We start from the raw sequence: 25347 nt of genomic DNA on the forward strand, positions 1-25347 counted from the left end.
CATTTTGGTCTCCCACCCTTCTCTTTTTCTTTCCTTCTTCTATCTCTGAAAGCACACACAAGCCCTTTTTCTCTCACCCTCTCACCTTGGTACCATCCCTGGCCTCAGTTTTTGGGGCCAGTGAACTCAACACTGGAGTAGTTTCCCTTAATATTTAATCTGGCTTGAATTGACTCATTTTACCAGTGGAGAAATAGTTTATCAATGTCCCATGCAAGAGCAGTAATCTCTTTTAATCACAGAGCCATCTCCTCAGTTCCTAGTAGTTATATCTTTAGATTATATAATTTTTTATGTGTAGTTTTTGAGACAATATAATTACATTTTTACTCTTTCTCTCTTCTCTGGCCAATCCTTGAGATGTGTTCTTCCTGTTTTCTTTCAAGTTCATAGCCACTTTTTTCATTGATTGCTATCACACGCATATATGTACATTCATATATATGTATATTCCTAAATATAACTTATTTCTGGTTGTGTGTGTCTCCAGGTCTGGCCATTTGGTATTAGATAACCAGCTGGCATATTTGCCCCTGTTTCTCCTCCTTCCAGAATTCCTTAGTTGCCTGCAGTTCTTTGTCTAGGGTTGAGGCCTTGTCTATTACTGCCATTGTTCACTTCATGTTTAGGCGTAAGACTAAGACTTTATGGGTGTAGCTTTCTCCATTACTAGGAGACAGAGTCTCACAGCAGACACTCTGAATCTCTGGCTCTCAGTCTTTCCACCTTCTTTTCTGAAGTTTTTCTTGATCCTTAGGTCAGGGAGTGTTTTGTTCATGTGACCATTGGGACTGAGCCCCCACAAGTCTGCATTTTAATTGGTTGTGGTTTTCTATAGTGGTCTCCATGTGTTACAAAGAGAAATTTCCTTAATGGAGGGAGGGAGAATACGGCACTTATCTATGGATATAATGGCAAATACTTAAAATGTAGTCAGGGATTTTGCTGCTTTATTAAAATGGTGGTTATAATTTCTCCTCCAAGACCTCTCCTAACTTGTTAGGACTCTGGTGAGCATGGCAAGCATGGCTCCCTCTGCCTTGCTAAAACATCATCATCACATCACATCACATTATATCATCATCACCATCATCAACAACAACAAACATCATCATCATATCATCACCATCATCAACAACAACAACAACAACAACAGATTACATTCTTTAAGCTAGCCACCAAGGTCTATTCCCTTATTTGGCCACATCCTCCTCCTGAGGCTGACTGCCAAGGTCCAGCTATCAAAGCATTGAAGTCTAGCAATCAAAAGCCCCCTTTGGCTCACTTAATTTATAACATACCCAATTAAAATTAAACATCTCATCCTAACACAGTTTTTCTTAAACTTTTATGAACTGCCATTTTTTTTATGTGCCACATCTGACTCCTCTATCCAGAGGCAGTCATTTGTCCTCTGAGACTACCCTCCTTTCACTCCCTCACTCCTTTCCCCTTCTCCCTCATCCTCCATCGCCTGTGGTCTTTGTCTCTTATTTCCTGCCCTCTGTTTATCTGGGGCAAGTAAATCTCTTTTGTGTTGAGAACTTGGTCTGAGCTGATACCTTTTCCTTTCGATAATGTATTTGTGTTTTTATTATCCATTCATCCTGCCTCCGAAGTACTGAGATTAAAGTCATGTGCTACACCCGGCTGCTTCTCTTATTTTACAGTTTCTTTTCTTTCTTTTTTTTTTTTTTCTTTTTTTTTTTTTTGGTCTTTTTGAGACAGAGTTTCTCTGTATAGCCCTGGCTGTCGTGGAACTCACTTTGTAGACCAGGCTGGCCTCGAACTCAGAAATCTGCCTGCCTCTGCCTCCCGAGTGCTGGGATTAAAGGCATGCGCCACCACGCCTGGCCATTTTATAGTTTCAAGAGATGGAACTCAGATCCCCCGGCTAGGCAGCTGGAGCTTCTGCCTATCTTCTAGCTCATGTCAGTCCAAGGTCTTCATCTTCTTCAAAGCATACGGAAAGTGGTATGTTGTGTCAAACTCAAACATTCAAGAGGCAGAATTGGGTGGATCTCTGTGAGTTCAAAGCCAACCTCATCTATATGGTGAGTTCTGGGCCAGCCAGAGCTATTCAGTGAGACCTTGTCTCAGAAAACAAACTAGAACAGAAAAGGGCCTGGCCTTGTGAGATGGCTAAGTGAGTAAACATGCTTGTTGCCAAACCTGATGACTTGAATACAATACCCGCAGCTCATGCGGTAGAAAAGAACCAGTTCTTACAAGTTGTTCTCTGACTTCCACACATGCGCCCCTCATCCTCAAGTATTAAAAGAACCAGTTAAAATAGAAAAATGCAGTTGTGTTTAAATCCTTTTACTGACACAATATTTTTTTTCTTCTGTCTTTAGTTAGGCAGGTAAGCCCAGGGAATTTTAGTAACTTGGGGCTCTGTTTGGATCAGGTTATATATACTCTCCCACCCCCTGCTTTTCTAATAACAGCTGGCAGCCTAGCCCCTTTACCTGTCTATACTGTGCATAATACCCCTACCCAAATAATGCACCTAGCAATCTTGAACATCCACCTGGGTGGGGCTATCGTATCTCTTCTCTGAACAATGGGATAGGTATGTCTCCCCTGACAACCATCAGACTTAGACACTTTCTATTCTCATGCGTTCCAACGTGTAAGAAGAGTGGACAATCCTAACTGGCCTGATCTGGATTTGGGTACGTGCTCAATATGGTAAACCGTCCTATAAGGAAGAATCTATTTACCATATTATGCTAATGCATATTTGGGTGTGTATATAATTATGTATTATATAATTATTATTTGGGTGCATTATGGAAATGGGCATATATAGTAGGAAAATATTTTATGACATAATCTATTGATCAAAATAAAGAACCATCAAAACTATGCCCCTTGATTCAAGTGCCTCCTTCCTTTAGGCTTGATGAAAAGAGGCCCCCCACAGTCACCCAGTGGCCTGGAGTATCCACAGGTGACCCATTGCTCTCACAGTATGCTCTGATCTTTTCTATTGTTTTGCTTTAAATACAATTGCCTTGCTACTTTAACAGTTCTTTGTGAGCAGTTGAGTGACACCACTAGAACCGGATTGTAGACCACAGCTGTAAGCCTTCTTGGCTGCTAACCCTAAACTAAGAGTCTGTATAGCAGTGCAGCTGAAGGAAGCACACTTTTCTAAAGTAGTCTTTGAATGAAATACATGCCAGAACAAAACAGCTTTTTTTTTTTTTTTTTATTACTGGGACTCACACTTTTACCTCAAGATGCTATGCTGTGGAAGAGCTCTAGAGTCCAGCACCAACCCCACCCCCAACTCAACACTATTGCCTCAAGTTCAACCTTCCTTTTGAGTGCATTCTCAAACCTGGTGAGGTCCCAGCTGGGAAGTGCTACTGACCCCGTGTAGGGGTCATCTTGCCTGTCTATTTTGCGGTTGAACCGGTTTGTACTTGAGTAGAAATTGAGAGGGGGTAGGGGAGAGAAATCAGCTTAGATAGCTAGATGCAGCTTTCTAGGTCAGGAGAAACCGTTGTATGAGGAGTGTGTGGGAGGGAGTGGCCTGCACACAGAAAAGTAGTATACCGGTGGACTTTCTTTCTTGAGACAGGGTCTCACCATATAGCTCTGGCTGTCCTGGAACTCACTATCTGGAGAAGGCTAACCTGGAACTCACAGAGATCCGCCTGTCAAGTGCTGGGTTTTAAAGATGTGTGTACTACGGCTAGTGGACTTCCTTTTAAGTAAGGGTTTCCTGTAAGGCAGCTAATTGGTCTCACTGAAAATTTGCTGTTTTAAAGTGCTGGATACTGGGCTGGCGAGATGGCTCAGTGGTTAAGAGTGCCGACTGTTCTTCCGAAGGTCCGGAGTTCAAATCCCAGCAACCACATGGTGGCTCACAACCATCCGTAACGAAATCTGATGCCCTCTTCTGGAGTGTCTGAAGACAGCTACAGTGTACTTACATATAATAAATAAATAAATCTTTAAAAAAAAAGTGCTGGATACTTTAGTTTACATTGAGTATAAAGAAACAGTATATTCTAAGTCATTTTTTTCTTCTCTTGCCTTACAGGAAGTGCTCAGATATTAAAACAAATGCACAGTCACATATGCAAATAAAAAGAGGAAACAGTTGGATGGGACCTTCTAAATCACATGACTGGTGACTAAGTTAAATCTGTCCTCCTTACTGTGGAGTCCGATGGTCTTCTGGCGAGTTTAAAGTATCGGAGATATTAAATCATGTTGCCATTTATTTTCTTTTCGACGCTGCTTTCTCCCATATTTACTGAATCTGAGAAGCAACAGTGGATCTGCAACTCCTCCGATGCAATTATTTCCTACAGTTATTGTGGTAAGTGGCCCGGCAACAAAGAGCTGCGGCGCCAACTATTTCCGAGAGAAAGTTTTCACTGAACCTGAAGCTGGAGGGCTGGCAGGAATGCTGCTCCAGCAGTGAGCCCGCTGCGGTGTGGGGTGGGGGTGGAGCAATGCCGACCACTTCCGGGTGCGGATCATCCCCTCTCCCAACCCCCCCGCCCCCCCCCCCGCGCACCCAACCTCCCCTCGCCCCCCCCCTACCCCCCCACCCCCGTTTCCCCAGGACCTCTGAATTGCTTTTTACCTCTGTTGCTGTCTTGTGGTTAAGCTCTCTCCACTCGGAGCTCAGTTTCAGGTTCTTCTGAGTTCTAGTTTGTTTCTGAGTACCATCCCCGACGCAAACTGGTTCCTCTTGACGAGGCTAACCCACAGTGCTTCCTGGTGGGGTTTCAGCTCCAGCCTGTGGTCCTAGAGTGCTCTTGGAAGCATCCTTCTTCCTTCCCAACTGTGTGACCTTGAGCAAAATACTTAGACATTCTCAACCTCACTTTTCTTTTTTTAATTTGCAAAATGAAAGTTATTTTAGAATTCACTGTATGAGTCACTTGACAAATAATGATTTTATTTGATTTCGAATAGTGATTTTAGATTTATGCAGTAATTATTACTCTATTGAAATCTGTTTTGAGACAGGGTCTTTCTATATAGCTGTAACTACCTGGAATTCACTACATAGGGCAGGCTGGGTTGGAAATTATAGAGATCTGCCTGCCTCTACCTCCTGGAATTAAAGGCATACGTTGCCACGCCCAGCTTATTTTATTATTTTTTTCAGTCAAAGTATTACTATATAACATTGGCTGGCCGGCAACTCATAGAGATAGATACACATGCCTCTGCCTTTTGAGTTATTTGCTTATTTTTTTGAGACAGTGTCTTACTCTGTAGCACAGGCTGCCTAGAACTGACTATATAGCCTATGCTAGCCTCCAACTCATGCTCCCCGTTGCCTCGACCTCTCCAGTGCTAGACTTGCAGATAATTTTCAGCTGAGCTAAATAAACTCTGGTGCCATTGGATCATAGTTAATGCTATTGCCACATTACAACTTTTCATTAACAAATGCCTGGGACAGAAGACCTAGTACAGGGCTTGAGAGTTGTTTCAATCTGTTTCCTCTTTCTGCTGCTCGCTCCGTTAGTTGTCCATTTTCTGCCCCTTCTAGGAATGTCTGCATGGTTGGAAGGTGGTGCCTTCCAAAATGACAGTTCTAGGAAAAGCAAGATCATAACCTAATTGTCTGAAAGTGGAGCAGGGAATTTACAAATGTACTTTGAGAACTCCTGCATTGCAAATTGGTTATTTTGGGGGACTGGCTTGTCCCCAAACATTCTGACTAGAGCTAATAACTATTCATCTCTGGGGCATTAGGAAGGTCCTCAGTCTGCTAACCCCTGTTTTCCTCTTCTTTTGGGCCCCCAGCTTTGTCAATTTATTTATTTACTTACTTACTTATGTGTGTGTGTGTGTTTTCCTGGGTGTATATATGTGTATATGCTGATGCCCTCAGAAGCCAGAAGAGGGCATCATATTTCCTGGAACTGCAATTATAGGCTCTTTTGAGCTGCCTGATGTGGCTGGTAAGAGTTGAATCTGAGTCCTCTGCCAGTGCTCTTAACCATGGAGCCCCCTACATGGTGACTCTTCATATGCTTAATTAGTAATATATAATAAATATTATTCTGTTTTACTCTTTTAAAAAAAGAATTATTTATTTTATGTATATAAGGACACTATAGTAGCCATGGCTGCTGGGAACTGAACTCGGGACTTCTAGAAAAGCAGTCAGTGCTTTTAACTGCTGAGCCATCTCTCCAACCCCTCACCTTTATTCTTTTAGTAACAATTTAGATGTCTTTGTTAAGGCCTAGGTAAAATGTTCAGGCCTAGGTAACTGTTACCTGTCTAGCCTGCCATGTTGTGCCTTTACTAATATTATAAGGAAACTTTCTTACATGCTGTTATTGCTGTTAATCGGTTGTTCTGTGCTTTGGTGTTCTTAGAAACGAATCACAATAGAAGTTAGTTAGAACTGTTTTGTATAATTAGCCACAATAAACTTGGAACCGAACCAACTACCCAGCAGCACTTCCTGAACAGGGGTATAAGCTTTTCTAGTATTTGCCTTTACAAGGTACCCTGGGATAGATTTCAGCGTGAGAGACGCCTGCACCTATTCCCATTTTGAATAAGCTTCAAATAAAGTTTAAGTTCCCAAGACCTCCCTGGGAACTGACATCCTACTTGGCAGAAGGAGACATGTACGTGGGTAGCTGACATCCTGGTTGGGAAGTTAAGACATGGATGTTAGATAAGGTAAGTCCCTTGCCACAGAATACCCCCAACAAAGAGGAGCAGGGCAAGTATGCAACAAAGACATGTTCCTAAGGAAATTTCCTGAATCCTGATTGGTGGAACAACTTGGCACAGATGTCTGTAGATCTCAGGCTTAAGAAACCCTATAGGATCTTGACCAGATGTTGCTGTCAGCTCCCAAGTCTGACCTGTGGTCCTGATTGATCAGTCCTGAGTTGTATGCTCAATAAACTATCTCTGTCTGACTGAGATCAGTGTTCATGTGGTTTGTGAGGCAACTCCTGGAGCCCAACATTTGTCTTTGTTTGTTTGGTTATTTTTTGCGATAGAGTTTCTGTATGTAGCCCTGGCTGTTCTGGAATTTGGTATGTAGACCAGGCTTGCCTCAGAGACCTGTCTACCTCTGCCTCCTGAGTGCTGGGACTAAAGACATGGGCTACCACACCTGGACTATATTTGGCTTCCTTTGTGTTTTTTTTTTTTTCTTTTTTTTTTTTTTTTCCTTTTTTTGGTTTTTTCGAGACAGGGTTTCTCTGTATAGCCCTGGCTGTCCTGGAACTCACTTTGAAGACCAGGCTGGCCTCGAACTCAGAAATCCGCCTGCCTCTGCCTCCCGGGTGCTGGGATTAAAGGCGTGCGCCACCACGCCCGGCTCCTTTGTTTTTTGATGAGATTTTTCAGAGGTAGAATCTGACCCTTAGCTCAGTAACACCAATAAATCCTGTGAACCTTCCCAAGAATCCGCTGACCCCAGGTCAGAAGAAAGCAACAACCCTATGACCCTGCATGTGACCAGAACAGAGTGTACCGGTCCTTATACAATTTTAATAAAAAGCATCTTTTTGTGCTGATATTCAGAATGCTATATTTATTGAAAGTTTTTTATATACTTGTATTTTCTTTATTCCTTTTAGATCACATGAAATTCCCTATTTCAATTAGTTCTGAACCCTGTATAAGATTGAGGGGAACCAATGGATTTGTGCATGTTGAGTTCATTCCAAGTAAGTACAAACTTTCACTCTTGTAGTCGGCTACAAAGGACTCTAGAGATTCAGAATAATTCTAGTCCACATATGTTTGTTATCTATTGCTATAAGTTACCACACTCTTAGATATATGTTTAACATAGCACATATCTATTGTGAAATGGTAGTCTGGACATGGCTTACCCATGTCATTCAGGGTCCCTTATAAAGATATGATGAAGATTGTGACCATGTTGTAGAAGTTGCTGCTTCTCAGTGCACGTGGTGGTCGGCAGTATTCAGTTTCTGGATTCTGGCTGTTGGATACATGGGCCTTATTACTTTAGCTGCTTGCTTCATCAAAGCTGGCAAAGGGTAATGATGAAAGGCTTGGACAAGGAAGTGGTACTGTCATTTTTTAAAAAAAAATATTTATTTATTTAATGTATGTGAGTACACTGTTGCTGTCTTCACACACACCAGAAGAGAGTATCTGATTCCATTACAGATGGTTGTGAGCCACCATGTGGTTGCTGGAAGTTGAACTTAGGACCTCTGAAAGAGCAGTCAGTGCCACTGAGCCATCTTTCCAGCCCAGTACTGTCTTTTTTTCTGTATTCTACAACTCAATCATATGGAGGGTTTTACAAAGATATAGGCTAGAAATGGGAATGACTTGAGCCTGCTAATAATGGGAGGTCTTTGTCAACTATTAGTTATTCAGCTGGTGAGAAGTAATTGAGTTTCCATTGGAGAATCTGTATATAAGCAAGCCAGTATTTTATTATTATTATTATTTAAAATTTTTATTCCCCCTCACTTCTTCTCTCCTTCTCTCCCTCCTAGCGCCTGTGTGTGTGTGTGCACATGAGTGTGCTCATGTGAGTATGAGTGCCTGAGGAAGCGAGAAGATGGTCTTGGCTCTCTTAGAATTGGAGTTACAGGTAGTGATGAGTTGCCTGGTATGGGTTCTGGGAAGCTAACCCCAGTCCTCCTAAGAGCAGCAAGCACTGCTACACACTGAACTGTCTTTCCAGTCCCAGAACTCTTTACTATTAAAGTTGACCTTTTGGGGGATGTGGTCTTGCATGTATGTGTGATGCCTTCCACTCAATCTCTAACATGAGGGAGGATATTTCTAGAAAACATATAGTGGTGATGACATGAGAGAAGGCACCGTGCTTGCTTTGTGTTCTAGTCTGTATTTCATTACTTCTCAGCGTGTGAAGGCCAACGATGGGAGCTCTGTGAAAATGCAAAGGCCCATCCTCTCCCATTAGCCAGCCAGTGCTGCTCTGCTTGCTTCCTCTAAGCCCTGGGGTTCAGAAAATGAATTCTTAGGATTTTGTTTGTTTTTTTTTAATTTGAGAAGAGCGTCTCATTTTGTAGCACTGACAGTCCTGGAACTCACTATGTAGACCAGGCTGGCCTCATACACACAGATCAGCCTGTTCTGCCTCCTGAGTGCTAGGTTTAAAGGCATGAACCACCACATCTGGCTCTCAGGAAAGGAATTCTAGTCTTTAGCACCATGGTCTCCATTTTCAGCACAGACTTGGAGCATGTTTTATATTTTACAAAGTGCTGTCATGTAAATAACAGGCTTTCATAAAGGACATGTTTTTATTATTTTACTTACGTGGATATGTGTATATCTCTTTGTGTGTTTGCCCTATGTGTGGATGACTGTGGAGACCAGAGTGTAGTGTTAGGTTGGTGTGAGCTGCCCAATATGGATGGATGCTGGGCACTGAACTTGGATCTTAGAAGAGCACTCTTAACTACTGGGTCATCTCTCGAGCCCCTAATGCTAATAATTTGTCCTTGTTCTCCTCTTTCCTTCTGCCTTAAGAGAAGGTTGCCACTAGGTAACCCGAACTACATAAAAATGACTACATAGCCCGAATTGCCCTTAGACTTGTGGAAAATTTCCTGTCTCTGCTTCTAAGTCCTTCATATATACATTTGTGTCATTTGAAACTGCCCTGTTAGCCTGAGTTGTATGTCTAAGTCCTGGGTTATATGTCTATTCCACTATGCTCAGTATCATGTTGATAAGCTTAAAGAAACATTCCTTCTTCCTCAGATTGTAGACCTCCATCTTATAAGAAAAAAAAAAAAAAGCAGTTAAGAATTTGAGAAAGAAGCTGAGTTGGTGGCACATGCCTTTAATCCCAACTCTTGGCCAGAAGTAGGTGGATGTCTGTGAGTTCAAGGACAACCCATGCTACATAGTAAAACCCTGTCTCAGTGAGAGAGAAAGAGAGAGAGAGAGAGAGAGAGAGAGAGAGAGAGAGAGAGAGAGAGAGAGAGAGAGAGAGAGAGAGAGAGAGAGAGAGAACTTAAGAATTGCCCTGACCTCCCTCCAGGGCAAGGGAGTGAGAGAGTGGGAGGGACAAGAAACACAAAGAATGAGAGCAAGTCAATTTCCTGATCAAGATCTGAAAAACTTTATTCAGGAGTGGCAATATAAACATAAGCAAGAGGAGGCTTCAAGGGAGCAGGGAAGAGCCCGGGGGCTTTCCAAAGGTCAGGTGGCAATCTTCAGCTCCTGGAACCAACAGTCACAGTGTCTTCTTTTCCCACAAACTTTCTTACTGTTATGAGAATGATTGTTCTCTCAGAATTGTTTATGTAAGCTGGAAAATTTCCACAAGGCCAGGGCTGAGGCCATGGCTCCTGGCATCTCCTTCCTTTTAATTATTTTCACTATGGAACTGAGGTGATCAATAGTCATCTCATCCTTGGATGAGTGGGAGTTAATCAGCAGGAGGGAGCATTGACCTGATTCCTCCCATGGGTACCATCACAACCCATAGTCATGGCTCTTGGTATCTTTTGGAGAGGAGAGGCAGAGCCTTAGAAAAATCCTTAGGATAAGGTTGAAAACAGATACCAACCTCCTTGCAAACCAGGTTTGTCTCATGGGGAATTTAGAGATGGTCCATGGGAGACCTTCCCCTGAAGTGCTTAGCCTCGCAACCCACGCTGGTGCCCATACTGGATTCATTTTATCAAGAACCGGTATGCACAGGTCTGAATCCTATGCAGCTTCTGAAGGGGAATTATCAACCTCAGGTTCAGCAAGGCCTCTGTCAGCCAAATCAAGTCTATGAATTTGCAAGGATCTCGATGCCAAGGAATCGATCTGCTATTTTATAAAACCAATAATTCTGTTAAAAATAAAAGGCCCCAAAGTTACTAATAATAAAATGCTTATTGGGTTTGTTTTGGTTGGCACCAGCCCTGCGTCAGCTTGGGTGCAAACTTGGCGGACAGTCCCACGGTCCCCTGAAGACTTTCCATGCCACGGGCGCCCTAGCACACCCAGGATCTTGGGATCACTGGTGAGTGGAATGCAACATCTGTTCCAAAACAGCTGGGAGTGGCCTGTTCGAGCAGGAACAGGGACACAGGAAACCCGCCAGACCAGCATCTGGAGATCATTCACACCTAGGATCTAAGGACCAATGAGGAGAGTTGGCCTCTAGAGAGGGCTATGACCCCAGGTCTCAGGTGAGAGCGTCATCTGGTATCCCGGGTCTCTCAGAGACCAATCAAAGCAGGAGAGCACATGCGGCACAGAAGCAACAGAGCTTCTTGGACAGGGTCCCTTTGGGCCTTCATCCTCAGCCAGGAGGTGGAGCTGAGACCCAGACCTCTGGGCACCTTCCCTGCAACAGGAGAGCTTGCCTGCAGAGAGAGAGAGCTCTGACCCACTGGGACTCAGGAGAGAGTTGGACTCCCAGGAGTGCTGACAGAGGCTAACAGAATCACAGGAGGAACAAGCTCCAGCCAGAGACAGCTAGAACATCTAACACCAGAGATTACCACATGGTGAAAGGCAAACATAAGAATCTTACTAACAGAAACCAAGACCATTCGGCATCATCAGAACCCAGTACGCCCACCACAGCGAGTCCTGGATACCCCAACACACCCAAAAAGCAAGATTCAAATTTAAAATCATATCTCATGATGGTGGTAGAGGATTTTAAGAAGGGCATTAATAACTCACTTAAAGAAATACAGAGAACACTGCTAAGCAGGTAGAAGACCTTAAAGAGGAAGCACAAAAATCTCTCAAAGAATTACAGGAAAACACTGCTAAACAGGTAGAGGCCATGGCTCCTGGCAAAAAATGACAAACAAGATTTGTTAGTTTCCTTGAATCTAATTGTAGATTTTTTTTTCTTTTTTGATTCACTGTCCTTGTACTTGTTCAGTCATTAGGAGGAATCTGTCAGGTTGTAGGACAACTAAAAAAAAAAAAATGTGGTAGTGTCAGTCATAAAGAGGGGCATGGGGAAGGGTCTAGAGGTTCTATGAAGTAGAACTACGTACAAGTCATGGGGCTGGGGTGTAGCTTAGTGGTAAAGTCTTGCCTAATATGTGAACCACCCTGCAAGAATCTGCCAGTTCAGCAGAAGAAACAAATCTTTTTTTTAATTAGATATTTTCTTCATTTACATTTCAAATGCTATCCCTAAAGCCCCCTATACCCTCCCCCTGCCCAGCTCCCTAACTCACCCACTCCCGCTTCCTGGCCCTGGAATTCCTCTGTACTGGGGCATATGATCTTAACAATACCAAGGGCCTCTCCTCCCATTGATAGCCGACTAGGCCATCCTCTGCTACATATGCAACTAGAGACACAGCTCTGGGGGTTACTGGTTAGTTCATATTGTTGTTCCACCTATAGGGTTGCTGACCCCTTTAGCTCCTTGGATACTTTCTCTAGCTCCTTCATTGGGGGCCCTGTGTTCCATCCAATAGATGACTGTGAGTATCCATTTCTGTATTTGACAGGCACTGGCATAGCCTCACAAGAGAGAGCTATGTCAGGGTCCTGTCAGCAAAATCTTTCTGGCATATGCAATAGTGTCTGGGTTTGGTGGTTGTTTATGGAATGGATCCCTGGGTGGGGCAGTTGAAGAGACAAATCTTGAGGGTAACTTGGACAGTTGAAATGACAGCCTGAAGCATCTGTGGCTGCAGAGCAGAAAATGATTTAACTCTGCTTGTTCTGCTTTCTTGGCCAAGAGCAAAAGAAACGTGAAATTTTGACCTGGTTAAGGCTCTGTAATTTCTCTTTTACTGTCCCCAGACTCTGGTGTGCCTCATCCTCAGGTGTTAATGGGAGATGATTACCCAGTGAGTGATCTCACTTTCAGAAGAATCCTTTCCTTTAAAAAAAAAAAAAAAGTTGTATTTCCAGACCCAAACACTGCTGTTGCTACTGTTGTTGTTGTTGTTGCTGCTGCTGCTGCTACTACTACTTCAGCACTCAGGGTTCACTGAAAGTCAGAGCCCAAGAAGGAACTAAACAAATAACAAATTAGGCATTTTGGGGGTGATGTTGAGGGACAAATGCTTGTGAGAGGAGATAGAGAAGACACGCAGAGGTTCAGACTGAAGTGCAGGTCTGATGCCTTATAAAAGAAAAAGGGTCCAACATGGTGCTCAGTTCTTGCAGTCACATGGGCAGAAGCAGGAGGATTGTTTGAATTCATGATCTTGAGGCTGGCCTGTACAATCTGGCGAGGCCATGTTTCAAACTCAAATAAAATAAAATAAAATAAAAACCCACTCAACCTATTAACCAGTCAACCAAAAAAGAAAAGGGAAATGGAAGAGACTTAGGACAATCATCAATCCAAAATGTACCTGAGAGATCCTCTCAGCTAAGTCAATGAGGATTCTGCAGTATAAAGATTGCCTGTCAAGCATTTCAAGGCAGGGGCTGGAGATGTGGCACAACCATTAAGAGCACTTGATGCTCTTCTACATAACAGAGTTCAGTTTTTAACTCCCTCTTGGAGCAGCTCACAACCTCTTGTAGCTCCAGCTCCAGGGTCTGATTTCTGGCACCTGTACACACATATGAATACTTTCACACAGACATGCATATAAAGACTTAAAATAAATTGACAGGGGCTGGAGAGATGATTCAGTGGTTAAGTGTGTTAGCTGCTTTTGCACAGGATCTGGGTTGGAGTCCCAGCACATACATGGTTACTAACAACTGTCCATACTCCAGTTCCAGGAGATGAATGCCCTCTTCTGGCCTCTGAGGTGCCAGGCAGGCAAGTGGTTCACAAACATAGGAAAAACATCAAAACATACAGAAAAACAAAATTAAATAATTTCTTTTATTAAAAAAAACTCAGGAGCTGGATGTGGTAGCTCATACCTTGAATCCCAGCACTTGAGAATTAGAGAGAGGAGGACCTCTGTGAGTTTGAGGCCAGCCTGGTCTACATAAAAGTTCTAGGCTAGTCAGGGCTTTTTGAGATTTTGTCTCAAAATCAGTCAGTCAACCAATCAATCAATCAATCAATCAATTAGTCAGTCAACCAGCTAGTTAGAAACTTATAAGAATAGCCTGTGTCAAGGGCCCTTGAGGTGTTTGATCATTTTAGGGTAAACTTGTCCAAGTCTAAGGTTGTAGTTGAATGATAAGTAGATCTAAGTTTCTGCAGTGATGAGCAGGCTGCCAACCACCTCCTTACAACAGTTTCTTTTGCAGGAAATTTGAGTGATAAACCTTCATTGCTATCATAAATATGTTAGTTATTCATTTAATATCACATAATAATCTATACTAATCCAGTAACAAAATAATTATTGAGTCACTTTCATAAAGTGTTTCACAATTATAATACCTAGAATTTACCATAATCTCTAGAAAGTATGGAGTCCATTCATAAAACCAGGTTCATTTTTATGGTTCTGTTTCTACCTAAATTTATTAAGAAAAATAAAGAAAAATTTATTAATTTTTTTCTACCTATAATTATAAGCATGAGTCAAAATTGAATAGAAATGTAAACTATATTTTTTAGTATTTCTCAGGGCTATTATTGAGTCTTTGTATAAAAGAAACAAATTGATAAACAACTCTGTGTAGTAAGTCCCTTTAGTGTTATTCCTGGCAGCTCCTGGAGTTGTCCTTGGCAAAAAAATCTTCCCTTTGTACCCTCATGATGGCCACTGTCTCTCATCTCTTCATCTAACACTCATGTTGCTGTCCTTGACTAGCTAAGTCTCAGAAGTGGCATGTCACTATATTCATTGATGATAATGTGACTATGGTCATATCCAGGGCCAAAGACAATTCAAGATAGAAACCACTGAGATATCAAAGCAGAACCTCCTTTCCTGGTGTCACCAAAGGTTTGAGTCATGATGGGCCTCATGGAGATTGTCACATGGGATAACAGTGCTGTCTACTCTGTGTGCAACACACAGCTTTAACTCCGTGTCTCATGAATTCCTTATGAAATCAGCTCTTGCACTCACACACATATAAATCCTGCTTTTAGAGAGTCCATAGAACCATTTCTTTGTAAAGATTAGCTGCTCCCATAGTAGCCTTTCCACACCTAACTCAGGAAGCAGCAATGTGGAGAAAACATAGGCTTGGATCAATCTGCTCACACTGTGGTAGTAGGGGTAAAAATGGGGGATGGTAAGATGGAGTAGGGCTCTACTGCCAGTGAAGTAGAATAAAGTAGAAAAGACCAATCACTATATACATTGATTTATTTAGTGATTTATTTAAGGTGTTTCTTGTCCTGCCTATTATAGGCCCAGCATGACTTCAGTTGTTTCCTGAGATAGGATAACATGGAGAATAGCTGAAACAATTGGTTGTTGCCCTTAACAACATTCTGACTGGCACATGTGCCTCTTGCTTGCTTACCTGCAACTTGTGGCTTTAAGGTATAAAATGAGGATGCAAATGGGAACCAGGATCGAAGCGTTTCATGAGCTGACTACAGTCCATGGGTGATAGCTCTCTTCCATTCTCATTGGTGTCAGGGTGCTTTTTCCAGAAAGACTTCTATAATACCAGTTTGATCATGATGATGAGGAAACGTGAGTTTCAATTTGTTGTGTGAGGGAACTGAGACACATTTGACTAAAGGTGTAGAATAAATATATGATCATATGGCACCTAAAGCCAGGGAGAATGTTCATGGTGAAAAGTGAGAACTGAAGATGAACCTTGAGAAAGAAGAGTCAATGACATAAAGAAGAATCAGAGACGTTGGGGGGAAAACTGAAAGAAGGTGGGAGAATCGGCCTCAAAGATGGCTGGGAGAGATCTGGCAGTTTGATCAAGCATAGCTGAGTTCAATCTAAAGACCAGAAAGTTGCTTTTGAGTGAATTGGAAGCTAACCTGATGTACCTAGTGGTTTCCAGGCCAGCCAGGGGTACACAATGAGACCCTATCTAATATATATTATGTTATGTATTACTTATCACATATACGTACACACACACACACACACACACACACACACACACACACACACACACACACGTATCTTTTCCCTTTGGGACAAATGAATAATTCTGGAGAGTCAGGAAAATGTATTTTTACTGAGATTTGCTATCATCTGTGTATCATCTTTCCTTCTATCTATCTTATTACTGGGTATTGAAATCAGGGATTTCTACTTACTATGACAAATGCTGTACCTCTGACCTATGTAATAAACTCTTTTTACTTTTTATTTTGTGACAGGATCTGTTATCAGGGATTTGCCTTGAACTTTTCTGTAGCCCAGACAGATGTTGGACTTGTGAGCCTCCTGCCTTGACTAAGTGTATGTTTGTTTGTTTATGTAGACTAGGCTGGCCTTGAATTCAGAGAGATCTGACTGCCTGTGCCTCTGTAATGCTGGAATTAAAGGCATGTGCCACCACACTTGGTCTTTAATTCTGTTTTTAGAAAATGTTCATCCAAACTCCAAAAGCTTATGAGCTCATTATTCCCAGTTTCTTCCTGTCCTTTGAGTTTTCTGGGTAAGCTTACCAAAACAGAAAAGTCTTAAGACTTTGGAAGTTTTCATGATCAAGTTCAAAGTATTTGTATTTTTCTGATTTTTTGTGTGTTTGGGGGGCAGATATTTTACATAGCTGTCAATATAGAACATTGAATTTTGTTACAAAGTTGCCTTCTTAAAACTTTTATTTTATCTTTGGAATAAAGATATTGACACTTCATAGACAGCCATGATGATCAAATGAAGCATCATAGGAAAAAAAGCACAAGGTACCCACTAAGGGTACAATACCCTGTATCAATGCATTAACATATTACTGGAGGGATTTAATGGGGTATTTTTTTCTTTCTAAGGAGGAAACTTAAAATATTTATATTTCAACCTATTCATCAGTGTCAACTCCATAGAGTTGCCGAAGCGCAAGGAAGTTCTGTGCCATGGACATGATGATGACTATTCTTTTTGCAGAGCTCTGAAAGGAGGTAAGTATTTGACTTGTACTACTTATAGACTAGACCAGAATTTTTTTTTTAAGATTTATTTATTTATTATATGTAAGTCCACTGTAGCTGTCTTCAGATACTCCAGAAGAGGGAGTCAGATCTCATTGTGGATGGTTGTGAGCTACCATGTGGTCACTGGGATTTGAACTCAGGACCTTTGAAAGAGTAGTCAGTGCTCTTAACCACTGAGCCATCTCACCAGCTCCTGGGCCATAATTCTTTATGAGGCTGTTAGGACAAAGAAACCCTGAAAACATGGAGCTCCCTTACTGATAATGCTTGGTTTCTCTCCAAGTTTTGTTCTCGGAAGTATAAGTATTTTATAGTTGTGTATCCACATGGTGCATCATGGATGCATTTGAAGGAGCATTACATTTTCACCTTTTCCAATGAAGATTTCACATTTACTCTTGGCTACAGATGTCTTTTTCTAAATATCAAATGTATGGCTTTCGGCATGCACTTGTCTTAAGTTTGCTCTGCACTTGTGTTGGTTTCTTTAATAATCTCTTCTTTTTATTTGAATCTTGGAATTGTTGTTACTACTACCATCATTATTGGCTTTTGGGGGGTAGAATGACTATTTAGCCCTGTATGGTATCAAATTCATTATGCAGTCAAGGCTGGTTTTGAACTTCTTAATCTTAAGGCCTCCCTCTCTCCTTTTTTGTTGTTCATATTTTTCAGATAGGGTCTTTCAATGTGGACCAGGCTGCTCTAGAACTCACTATGTAGACCAGGCTGCCCCAGAACTCACATGCTTGCTTATGTTTCCAAAGTGCTGGGATTGAAGGCACGTGCCACCATATCTGGATGTGCTTTTCTGGGGAAGGGCCTACCTTGAAGATTGGGTGCTTGCCGAGATGCGTGTCTAGATGCTGCATGTCTGTGTCCCATGTGTTTGCCTGGTACCCGAGTAGGCTAGAGAAAGGGGTTGGACCTTGAAGCTGGAGTTGCAGATGCTTGTGAATCAGTGTGTGGGTGCTGGGAATTGAACCTGGGTCCTCCGAAAGAGCAGCCAAGCAGCCAGTGCCTTTAACTGTTGAGCCATCTCTTGAGCCCCTTGTAAATTTCTCTAGCACAACTATTTTACAATGATTCCACACACTCTTTGTGGAATTGTATTGGCATTCTATTAGAATTTTCTTTCATTTTCTTGATATCTAAGTTGTGCTAGAATCAGCGTAGCCTGCCTGATTACTCTTTCTCTATTCTTTCCAAAAAACATCTGTTGAACATAATCTGAGCAGGCCATGATTTTGGTCCGGGGGATGTGAAGTTGTGTGGTCATGGATCCTTGTTTAAAAACTCACTGTCCTAGAAAAGACATTTTTCAGAGGAAGGCCACAAATAGGAATATGCTGTTAGTTTTATCTATGTAATTGTCTAATACTGGTGACAGAAAGACACATATAAATCTTCGGGGAATTTTAGTAGTGTGTTCAATCTGAGATCATCAGAGGGTGAGGGGGAACATTATGTGGCAAGGAAAGAACAGATGGAAGTCCGTCCAGCCACACTTGGAGAGTGGTTTCTGTCTCTTTTCTCTTTGTTCTGGAGCACAATATGCTTGTGAGGAATTGCTGCAGTTGAGGTGACAAAAGGGGGCAGAGTGAGGATGTAAGCCATGCCTGGAATGTTGGTCTATAGCGTATGGTGAGTAGGAAGTGATGACCCAGTAAGATTTCCATCTTTGTAAATAGTTTCTTCATGTCAGGAGGTGACTGTGGCAGACAAATTGCTTCAAATGAAGAACACTCAGGACGTTATGAGAGACCATTAGGGATTCAAACATAGCATCCCTGGGCTCAGAGATGAGGCTGTTGAAGAGCATTCAGGGAGGACTTAAAGGAAATGACATGGTATCATAAGATGTTTACTGTGGCAGTCAAAGATTAGGTGACACCAAGAACCACTTGAGGGCTTGTGATTTCTCATCGCAAAGTGTATTATCTGAGGTGATGTGTATCAAAGAAGGGACAGATTTTAAAAGAAAAAGATAACGAGTTCTGGTTTGGGTATGTTGAGCTCAAGATAATTTTGGAACATTCAAATAAACATGCCCATCTGGCATCTGAGCATGTGGGCCCAGAGCTTAGGATAGATTGAAAAATCACTGATGTGGGGGCTAGGGAGATGGCTGAGTGGATAAGAGCATTGGCTGCTCTTCCAGAGGACCCGGGTCCAGTCTCAGCATCCACATAATAGCTCACACCTGTGTGTAACTCTAGTTCCAAGGGTATGGGACCCTTTCACAGGATACATGCAGCCAAAACACCAATGCACATAAAGTAAATCCTGAATAACAAACAAAACAAAAACCAAGCACTGAAGGGATCCTAGAAGCCAGAGATTAGACTTTTCAAGTTCTGTGTGTCTATTTTTAAAAGTAACTCCATTTTGTTGTTACTTCTTTAGGATATGATATTTAGAAAATATGGTAAGTAAAAATAAAGTAAGAATTACAATCTTACCACTTTTTACACCTTCTTCCTTTCTTCTTTTAAAAAAACCACATTTATGTATAAATAAATGTCTATTTCAAGGATCTGAAACTCAATGAGTCTTTTAACCTTGTTAATACTGTAATCTTGGGTGTAAGGATGCTATAGCTAAGTGCCACTAATTGGTTGCTTAGTATAATACAGATTTAGAGGGCAGAAGTCTGCTGTTAGGTGCCAGCAGGGTCGTGGTCCCTCAGAGGGTTCCAAGGGAGAATCTATTTCTGCCCACTCTCCAAGTTTCTGGTAGCATTAGGTGCTTCTTAATTCACAGATAGCCATTTCCTTCTTAGCTCTTCACATTGTCTTCATTTTTGTCTTTTTCAGCATCCAGATTCCTGCCCCCATCCCCTATGAGCTTTTGGACCCACCTCAGGGACCTCATATTAACTTGATTTGTGGGCACCTTGCTCTGGATTAGGTTAAGCTCATCATTTCTTGGAATGAAAATGACCACATATCTTTTCTGGGAGATGCTATTCCGTTTATAGTACTATCTGAAACTTGGTTCCTACTACCTGCAGTGTTGCCAAGTGAGCTGGTCTGGGGCCACGGGTAATGTGTGTAGAACCTTTTGGAAGAAGACAGAGGGACCAGAGAAGGGCTTCTGTTTTTCTTTCATCTGACCCAGTTCGGATATTTTCTGGTTTCTTCAGTGAATTTAGAGGCCTCTAGCTAATTCTCTATCAACACAGAGGACAATTGCCCAGGATGGGCTCTGTCACAGACAGACAGACAAAGAGGCTTGGCCAGTGGGAGAGGCTGAGGCTCTTGCCTGATCTGCTAAATGCTCCTGTAGTCCACAGGACAAACCTAGTTGTCCCTCCCAATTTCCTTCTCAAGCCCCCAGGTCTCAGCCACTTCCTTTCTTAATTCACAGATAGCCGTATTCTTTACAATTGTGCTACAGTTGGCTTCCCAATAACACCGTGTGTACAGATGTGTTTTACAACCAGAGCTTAGTGGTTCATGACTTTTCTAATAATTTTTCCAGAGCGTTTTATAAGTAAAACTTGAGGAGACGATGATGTGTGTGCCCATCTTCCCTGCTGGGTGGGTTCTTTGTTTCTCACTGTTTACATGTCTGCTGGCACTTGGGGACCTGCATGGACACTTTCCTTCTCATTTCTATGTACCACCACCTGTCACCTGCTGCTGCTGCTGCTGGGTTTTGGGCACAAGGAGGGTCAGAATCAGGGATGAATGCTCTGCAATGTCAGGAGTGGGGCATGCCACATGGCAACCATGTGGTGTAGTAACCCCGAAGCAGGAACCTGGCAGAAGGGATGCCCAGCTCTGCCGGCGTAACACCATCTACACCATCTTAATCTTCACTGTGTCTTGACCACTGCACTCTTTTTTTTTTTTCTTTCTGTAACCTACATGTTAGAGGGAGAGAGGTGACTACCATAAGTTGTCTGATGAACCCACTTTCATGGCATGCTGTGCACATGTGCACACACAATTTTGCTTTTTAAAGGTCACTATTTCTTTTGTTTGACATTTAAACGTATGTTCCTTTCTGACCTTACCTCTACCCCGAGTTCACTATTTTGTTGTCTGGTCTTTCTTGTTTATCTGCATCTATGCCGGGTGACTTGTGCAGGGCCAGCCTCATGGCTGCTTATTGAAATAGAGGCTGAATTCTTAGACGTCTTGGTGGTGTGACTGGAAAGAGTATAAGTATTCTGTCTGTATTTGAACCTTCTTGTGGGGGATATAGTTCAGATGGAATTGTGCCAGGCCTCAGGGTCAATCCTCAGTGTTAATGAAAAGAGAAATGAAACAAAGCAAAAAGAAACATTTTTCCTGCCTCCAGGGAAATTCTTATCTGTTATATCCAGCTGTAAGGGCAGCAATATCTCTAAAAGTTAGGCATGCACATGTATAATATAGATTGATGCATATTTTCCTTAATTCACTGAGACAGATCTTAAAAACTGGGAAGCCCTAGGAGATAAGACATGGGCTAGTATAGCGAGAGGTGCTGGCATATCTGAGTGTCAGGGTGGGGAACCAAGGATTGTTTAGGAGGCTAGTAGGTAGAATATGGGGGTCATTTCTCTATATTTTTCCTCAAAAATGCTTCTGATATTATTAAGGACATTTCAGAAAACTAGACTCCATAATTTTAAAAAATCACCTAAAATGACTAATAATGTTTGTTTTTTGTTTTCAGAGACTGTGAATACATCAATACCATTCTCTTTCGAGGGAATACTATTTCCTAAGGTATTATTCAAGAAATATTTTGTGCTTTCTTAACCTTTTGCATGTTGTAGCATGTTGCATGTAACCTGTGGTAGTAGAAACATGGGTTTCTGTAAATAGACACCATGACCATGGAGCCATGGAAACAGTTATAAAGGATGATTTTCCTTGTGGCTGGCTTATAGGTTCAGAGGTTTAGTCCATAAGCATCATGGCTTGAAGCACAGCAACACACAAGCAGACATGATGCTGGAGAAGGAGCCAGGAGTTCTACATCTGGATTGGAGGAGCGGGCAGAGTGTGACATTAGGCCTGGCTTGAGCTTCTGAAACCTCAAAGCCTGCCTCCATAGTGACACACTTTCTCCAACAAAGTCACACCTTCTAATAGTGCTACTCCCTGGTGACTAAGCATTCAAATCTGTGAGTCTATGGGAGCCATTCTTACTCAAACCACCCCATGTGTCAAGATTGAAAATAGCAATTTATCACTTTAAAGAATAGTGATTCATTGATATTGGACAAGCTCAAGAGAGTGTGGCCACAGTCAAGAATAGTTATTTAAGTTAAGATGGTTAAGAGTTTTGGTTTTAGGTATCTGGGTATTTATTTATTTATATTTATTTCTATTGTAGAGCATGGGGGAAATTGCATATAAGGTAGTTCCTTTTCTTGTCATTCTTTTCCTTTAACATACATACTTAACGTAGTAAAAATGGTCATTACCGACTGATGGTTTTCATATTAATGTATTAGCCAAGGGCCATGGATAAATCAACTTCATTAGTTACTAGTTAATACTTGAATAGTTAACACACTATCTGTGTTATGCTAATATGTTGCATAATTGTTTAGAATTAAAAAATCACATAGATTTAGGGACTAGAAAGATGGCCCAGTGGTTAAGGGAACTTGTTGCTTTCTAAGAAGACCTGAGTTCATTTCCCAGCTCCCACATTCATGCCTCAGAACTGTAACTACAGATGCAGGGGATCTGATGCCTTCTTTTGGCCTTCTGGGTCATTGAATACACATGGGACACATGCATACATACAGACAAAATACTCACAAGCATAAAATAAAAGTAAACAAATCTTTTAAAAATATCACATAAATCATAAACTTATTTTTGTTTTCTTGGGCACTTTGCATTGTCTTAGTTAGGGTTTACTGCTGTGAACAGAGACCATGACCAAGGCAGCTCTTATAAGGACAACATTTAATTGGGGCTACTTACAGATTCAATGGTTCAGTCTATTATCATCAAGGGGGAAGCATGGCAGCATCCAGGCAGTCATGGTGCACACAGAGCTGAGATCTATATTTTCATCTGAATGCTGTTAGTGGAAGACTGGCTTCCAGGCAGCTAGGATGAGGGTCTTAAGCCCACGCCCACAGTGACACACCTACTCTAACAAGGCCACACTTTCTAATAGTGCCACTCCCTGGGCCTAGCATATACAAACCATCACAGGCATTTATGCTTTTATAAAAATAACTATGGCCTCAAAGAGTACCTTTTTGTTTTTTTGAGTCTTAATGTTTGAGGCTAGCCTTAAATTCACAGTAATCCTCCTGCCTAAACTTCCTGTTTGCTGGAATTAAAAGCTTGTGGCACCATGTTTGCTGATGAGTTTGCTTTTGTTTTTCACTTTTGGTGAGTTTTAAAAAAAAATTAATAGATGGGCATAGTGGTGCATGGCTTTGATCCCAGCACTCAGGAGGCAAAGGCAGGAGGATCTCTCAGTTCAAGGCCAGCCTGTTCTGCAGAGAATTCTATGACAGCCAGAGCTACACAGAGAAACATGCTCTTAAAAAATACATTAAAAGATTAATTTTCTTCATTTGTGTGTGTTTGTACAGTGTACTCTGTGTGTGTGTGTGTGCAGATGCACAGAAGAGATTTTCTTGTATCTTGCTCTATTACTCTCAGCCTTATTCCATTGAGACAGGTTTCTTCCTTCCTTCCTTCCTTCCTTCCTTCCTTCCTTCCTTCCTTCCTTCCTTCCTTCCTTCTTCCATCCCTTTCTCCCTCCACCCCCCTCTCTGTCTGTCTCTCTCTCTCTCTCTCTCTCTCTCTGTCTCTCTCTCTCTCTCTGTCTTCCAGCCCTGAAACTAGATCTGTAGAACACACTGACCTTGAATTCACAGAGATCTACCTGCCTCTGGCTCACCACCATGGCCAGGCCAAGAGATTGGGTTTCTTACTGAGTCTGGAGCTATGCTCATGGCCAGCCCCAACACTCTTTTCTGCATGCTGCCATGCTAAGGTTGATAGACATTTATGTAGATTCTGGGGATTTGTGCAGAGAGCATCCTTCTCTCAACCATCTCCCTTGGACCCTTGTAGGCAATTTTAAAGAGATTATAAATATCCTTGTTTTCTAATAGGAAAAAAATGAATTCTCTGCTCACTGAATTAAAAGGCAAGTGTGATGTCTGTGCTAAAAGGTGCTTACTTCCAAGATGATGTGAGTTCTATGGTTGGGATTCACAGGGCAGGAGGAAAGACTTGACTCCCATAAATTGGCCTCTGACTTCTACCTGAATGATGTGGCATGCTTAGGCACACACACACACACACACACACACACACACACACACACACAGACATGAAGATTTCATTTTACTGAAAAACTAAGAAAGCAGGTGCTCTTACCATAAGGAAATTACCAATTCAATTCCAATGGTATCTATAAAAAAAAAAAAAGTCCTTGCCATGCTCACATCTTCCATTTCTACATTTAGGAGGTTGAGTCAGATGGATCTCTGTGAGTTCAAGGCCAGCCTGGCCTACATAGTGAGTTCTAGGCCAGCCAAGGCTACATAAAGAAGCCCTGTGTCAAAACAAAACAAAAAGAAAGAAAAGAACAATATTTTTTTAAAGGGATTAAAATTAAGCATTTTTTAAAATTAAGTATTTTCTTCATTTACATTTCCAATGCTATCCCAAAAGTCCTCCGTACCACCCACCCACTCCCACTTCTTGGCTCTGGCGTTCCCCTGTACTGAGGCATATAAAGTTTGCAAGACCAAGGGGCCTCTCTTCCCAATGATGGCCAACTAGGCCATCTTCTGATTCTTACATAGGCCTTTGACATAGTGACACCTAACATTTAGTGTTTCTTGTCTTTATTATTCCTCACTTTAGGGCCATTACAGATGTGTTGCAGAAGCTATTGCTGGGGATACTGAAGAAAAGCTCTTCTGTTTGAATTTCACCATCATTCACCGCCGTGATGTCAATTAGAATATGCTGAGTATACACACACACACACACACACACATACACACACACACACACACACACACGTATATATGGATATATAATTTTTTCCCCCCAAACTGTGTTGTTTTTCTTTTGAAAACTTTCCCATTTATTTTAGTATGTGTGTGAGCCTTGGTTGTCCTGGAACTCAGATTTGCCTGCCTCTGTCTTCCAAGTGATGGAATTAAAGGTGTGTACCTGACCCGTCCAGCAGGTCCAGTTATTCCAGGGTCTTGAGGGGACCTTCTCCTAAGAACCAAATGGGGGGGTGTAGAGAGAGACGAGGGTCTTGTGCGAATAACGACACGGAAACGTTCTGGATTGCATCAAGACTCCAATGTTTTGAGAAAGGCCCAAGGCTTAAATGCATAAGCAAAGGGGAAGTACAGATACTTATCAGTGGGAGGGATGGGGCAATAC

General features: G+C 41.9%; 1 protein-coding gene across 1 annotated transcript; it reads left to right on the forward strand.

Annotated features, from left to right (window-relative positions):
• Positions 1-4130: 4130 nt before the first annotated feature.
• Ly96 (lymphocyte antigen 96) lies at positions 4131-25129 on the forward strand. Its single transcript, XM_021171107.3, has 5 exons — positions 4131-4339; positions 7596-7685; positions 16799-16927; positions 21629-21681; positions 24811-25129. Exons 1-5 carry the CDS (start codon positions 4228-4230, stop codon positions 24907-24909), a joined length of 483 nt encoding a protein of 160 aa, XP_021026766.1. The 5' UTR covers positions 4131-4227; the 3' UTR covers positions 24910-25129.
• The last annotated feature ends 218 nt before the right edge of the window (positions 25130-25347 follow it).

The sequence above is a fragment of the Mus caroli genome, unplaced genomic scaffold (genome assembly GCF_978045245.1).
Source record: "Mus caroli unplaced genomic scaffold, Mus_caroli_1 scaffold_1, whole genome shotgun sequence".
NCBI classification, from domain to species: Eukaryota; Metazoa; Chordata; class Mammalia; order Rodentia; family Muridae; genus Mus; species Mus caroli.

Excerpts from the sequence above, each read along its gene's own strand:
- Ly96 (XM_021171107.3), top strand. The coding sequence starts at position 4,228 with ATGTTGCCATTTATTTTCTTTTCGACGCTGCTTTCTCCCATATTTACT. Across the intron at positions 4,340-7,595 it reads TATTTCCTACAGTTATTGTG|ATCACATGAAATTCCCTATT; the intron begins GTAAGTGGCCCG and ends TATTCCTTTTAG. Across the intron at positions 16,928-21,628 it reads TTGCAGAGCTCTGAAAGGAG|AGACTGTGAATACATCAATA; the intron begins GTAAGTATTTGA and ends TTTTGTTTTCAG.